Source organism: Dermacentor albipictus, chromosome 8 (assembly GCF_038994185.2).
Source record: "Dermacentor albipictus isolate Rhodes 1998 colony chromosome 8, USDA_Dalb.pri_finalv2, whole genome shotgun sequence".
NCBI lineage: Eukaryota > Metazoa > Arthropoda > Arachnida > Ixodida > Ixodidae > Dermacentor > Dermacentor albipictus.
In genome coordinates, this window is record NC_091828.1 from 98560136 (window position 1) to 98564579 (window position 4444).

The 4444-nt window shown below is 46.8% G+C and overlaps 1 protein-coding gene across 1 annotated transcript; it reads left to right on the forward strand.

Annotated features, from left to right (window-relative positions):
• The first annotated feature begins 2254 nt into the window (after positions 1-2254).
• LOC139048883 (dnaJ homolog subfamily C member 9-like) lies at positions 2255-4114 on the forward strand. The gene is made up of 2 exons (XM_070523795.1): positions 2255-2729; positions 3465-4114. The coding sequence occupies exons 1-2, from the start codon at positions 2389-2391 to the stop codon at positions 3877-3879; spliced, it is 756 nt and encodes a 251-aa protein (XP_070379896.1). The 5' UTR covers positions 2255-2388; the 3' UTR covers positions 3880-4114.
• Positions 4115-4444: the final 330 nt, after the last annotated feature.

Consider the following 4444-nt stretch of genomic DNA (forward strand, 5'->3'; position numbering starts at 1 on the left):
CGCGCAACGCCGTCAGCGGAAGTGCGCAGCGTCGCAAAAAAAAAAATGAAGGCGGCGCCTGTGACGAAGGCGTCACGTGATCATCGAGGTCCGGTATGGGATAACGCGGGGAAGGAATCTCTCTTGCGGAGGCTAGACGGGGCGAGTGGAGAGAGTGTCTCGGTATGCAGCGGAGCTCGCCCTCTGAAATCGTGGTTTCGCGGCACTGAAATATTTCTATTTCGGCTATCAATGAGCCGATTTGAAACATTTTTGCGGCAGAACGCTCCCTAGAGGACACGTCAGAACTTCCAGAGCATGAGCAAAATTTGATATGGAGCCTGGTGAGGGGTCCCTTAAGCATACCACGGACGGCCGAAGGTTGTCGCAACTCCTCTGAGCATCGTTCGGAGTGCAGGTGCACGTCCAGTAGTGCGGGCCACACATATCTTCAGCATCCCTGTGTTTCTGGCTGCACATTTCGTTGCAGCTTGAGTGCGTGCGTTACAACTGCATAGATGGAGAACGAGCCATGTGGGAGCACGATCGGCGTACGTGCCTGTCGTGGGCTCCAAACATCCTCCGTTGAAGATCCGTCTTCGGCGGAGCCGACAAAGTCACACAGCGTAGGAGGCCTCCTTATGCCGTCGAATGAACCCTCACCGTTTGCCTGAGCATACCTTTAGTACATTCTTGATTTTTGGACAGTTCTTAGATGAGCCCTGACCGCGGCCTTCGCACTTGGTACAACGGAAAGTCAGTTGCTGTGCAGGTGTCAGAGTTGTGCGGTTCAGAACACTTCGGACGTGCATTCGAATTGAGGCATATGCCCCTCACGTACCCGAGTTCGAATACGATTTAGAAACGGAAGTGGCTTTGTCATAAAATGCCGAACGGCGTGTCGAGAAAAATCCCTTAAGCTCGGGGTGCGTTAGCTCCGATGCCGCCTATTGGAATACACGTAAACAACATGGAAACGATTTTATATAGCAACCTCTAAAACAAATTAAATGAAGTTTGTTGCACTTGAGAAATGAAGTTTATTTCTAGTGACTGTAGGAACGGGAGTGTTTATTCAGGGCCTATAATTTTTTAGAAAAGTTGTCGAAAATGGGGAAATTAGAATGATGTAGAAGCGCGATGTTTGAAAATTTGTAACTCTGCACCAGAGACAGCTACCAAAGCGGACAAGATTAATTGGCATGTCAATGTATACCTTACGTGAATTTGTCACGACGCTTACGGGTTAAAAGTCTTTCTCACATATCGGTGTTTTATTCGGGAGCTATCTACTTATTATACATAAATTTTGTCGCCTTTAGATGTACTATTATACGGAGTATACAGAATGTGATATCGTTTTTTATTGCTCATCTAAAGTTGTAAACTTGATGGTTTCGTTTTTGTAAATATTGCGATTTCTAAGAATTTTCGTAAAAAGATAGACGGCATCAATTGAAATTTCGCTTCCTACACTCACTAAATGTTAACTTGATTTTTTTTTATGCAGATGATGTCGATCACCAAATCGGTGCATTAGTTGCCGATAAGAACGACTTCTCCTCTACAATGTATTTCGATACGAGCTCCAGAGATAAGCTTTTAATTTAATGGCCAGCCTAATTTAATTCGGACAGAAGTAATGTGTGATGGCTATCCAAAACACAAGTTCATTTTATTTATTTATTTATTTATTTATTTATTTATTTATTGTTGTGGGTGCTCTCATTATCTTCGGTATCGGCCTACGTAAACACCGAGATACATGTCAGAAAGTGAGGTGACTCAGATGAGAATGCTTGACATTAAGAATATGGTACCCAGAATGAAGGAAAACGAAACAAAACGAATTAAAAGATACCATGTTGTCTCCGTCCCCGTCTCTCAAATGCAGCCCTTAGCGATTATTAAAAGGCAATCTCGAAGGCCAAGCTTTGCCGTATTGGAGATGGCGGAAGTGATTATAGCCGCCGCCCTTAGCGTCCCTTACTGCGAGCAGAGCAGGCGAAGACAAATTAAAAGTTTCTTTCTCGACAGACCGTGCAAGTGATAAAGCCAAGCGCCACAATGAACGATCCGCACCAAAAAAGGCGAGAGCAAGACTGAACCGGTGTTCAAAACACTACGTCTATGACGAGTTTCTGCCTCCCAAAATCACTTCCGCCGCATTCAACGAGAAAAAGCATCGCCTTCAAGATTGGCTTTTTAACTCTAGCGGGCGCGACCCCATGGGGCGAGGATCTCGACTTCACTTACTCCACCAATATCGCTTCTCGAGCAATCCAATCCATAGCTGGTCCGTACTCTTCGCGCCAAAAGGCATCGGCGTTTGTGAAACCGGTGAAACTTCGCTACTCGCCCACTGTCCTCGAAACCAAAGCGCAACTACGACTCACGCGTCCTCGCAAGATGGGTCTTCTCGCCGACTGCGAAGAGCTGTTCGGCACCTCCGACCTGTACAAGCTCCTCGGCGTGCCCAAAGATGCGTCCGAAGCCGCCATCAAGAAGGCGTACAGGCGCCTGTCGCTGCTCGTCCACCCAGACCGTGCCGACGATGCCCAAAAAGAGGCGGCCACGCGAAAGTTCCAGGTCCTCTCCAAGGCGCACCTGATACTGGGTGACAGTGACAAGCGAGCCGCCTACGACGACACCGGATGCGTCGACGAGGACGACGACTTGGCCGGCGACCGCGACTGGACCTCCTACTGGCGTTTGTTGTTCCCCAAGATCAGCCTCGACGATGTAGATAAGTAAGCCCCCCTACGTGCTCGTGGCACTTTCTGCTCGTGATTCCATCTCGTTATTATCCTAAACGCGCTAGTTTTCGTCTGTTAAAGTAATGCAAATTAGGCTACGAGATGTCACCGGGCCTGTGACAACAAAAGAACTTCAGTTCGGACAGCTCGTTCAGTCCGTAGTTTCATTTGTCGGAAGCTCTGCTCAGAATTTTTGCATCGAGGCATGCCTTCTCATCATCTTTTTAATAGCGTGTAATGTTCACTACTGTAGATCACACTTTAGGCCTTTTACTTTATTTATTAGGAACTCCTTTGTACACCTGCGTACTTCTGTAGCCTCGCCGATATCCCTTTGGACGTCCTCCTCCTAAACCTCCGATTTGGGGGGGAGGGGTAGTGGAAGGGGGAGGGGAACGTTTGTTTACGTAGCGTTGAATTATCTTCTATACACTTTAGAATAAGTTTGCAACCTGAAAGTGTATGACGGAAATGCAAAATGTGGTGGAACGACTCGGCCTCTTAGTGCAGTCTGTTTGTGAAACGTGTGACGTCACATGTTTCCCATTAGTGCAAGCGCGAACGAGCCCAATTGCAGATGGCTAGATCACCGACTCCATGCTGCACTCATTAAAGCTGTGAATTCACTTAGCAACACCCTTCTTTGTGGGTTGCCCTGCAAGTTCTGTATTGTTGCAACTTATGTTTCACTTCTTCCTGTTCAACATTTCTACATTCATTTCTCGACAGGTACCTTGCCAAATACAGGGGCTCCAGTGAGGAGGTGGCCGATCTCAAGGACTGCTACGAGCGCTTTGAGGGCGACTTTGACGCCATCAGCGAATACCTCATCGGCTTCGAAATTGAAGACGAAGACCGCTACCGCAACATTTTAAATAAGCTCATAGAGGACGGTGAAGTGAAGGCATACCCCAAATTCACCAAAGAGGCCAAGAAGTCACGTAACGCGCGAAAGAAACGGTACACGAAGGAAGCCGAAGAAGCCAAAAAGATGAAGATGGAACTGGGCTTGGATGGCAGCCAGGAATCGCTGGCAAACGCCATCGCCAAAAGACAGCAGTCGAGGGAGGCTGACTTTGGAGATCTAATTGCAAACCTCGAAGCCAAATACTGCAAGCCAAAGAAGAAGAAAGCATCAAAGTGATGAGTTTTTGCTGTGGTGTTGAGACTTGCAACAGATACACAAAGCATGTGCATGATAGACTTCTAACTCTCTGTGTTAAATGTTGCTTGTGAACGTGGCCAGTCCAAGCTTAAACTGAAGTTCGCTAGTTGAGTGCGTACTGCTGTAAAAGACTTGTATATTTCCCGATGTGTTAGCGAGGCGCAGTGTACCGAGTCGTTATCATGGACCGCATATAAATTCATGCATACTTCTGCGTATCTGTGGTTGTCTTTTCGTGCATGAGCACATTCATTCCATGTGGTTGTGCGGTGGGTTGCAGTATGGTTGGTTGCTCAAAACATGTAACGAAGCAATACACAATGGCTAAGATTATTTTGTTGCTCTTTTGAAGTACCATGCATAAAAAACAGTTTGGCGCCCTTTTTCATAATCGTTATATCATGAAGGCTTAGGAGATTGCGACATACTCTGACTTGGTATAAGCTGTCTGTTGCATATTGTGCCGTTCAACTTAAGGCTATGTAGACAACGTTTTAAGCTTTTTCTCGCAGCAGTGGTCTCAAACTAACCTCATATGTTGGGC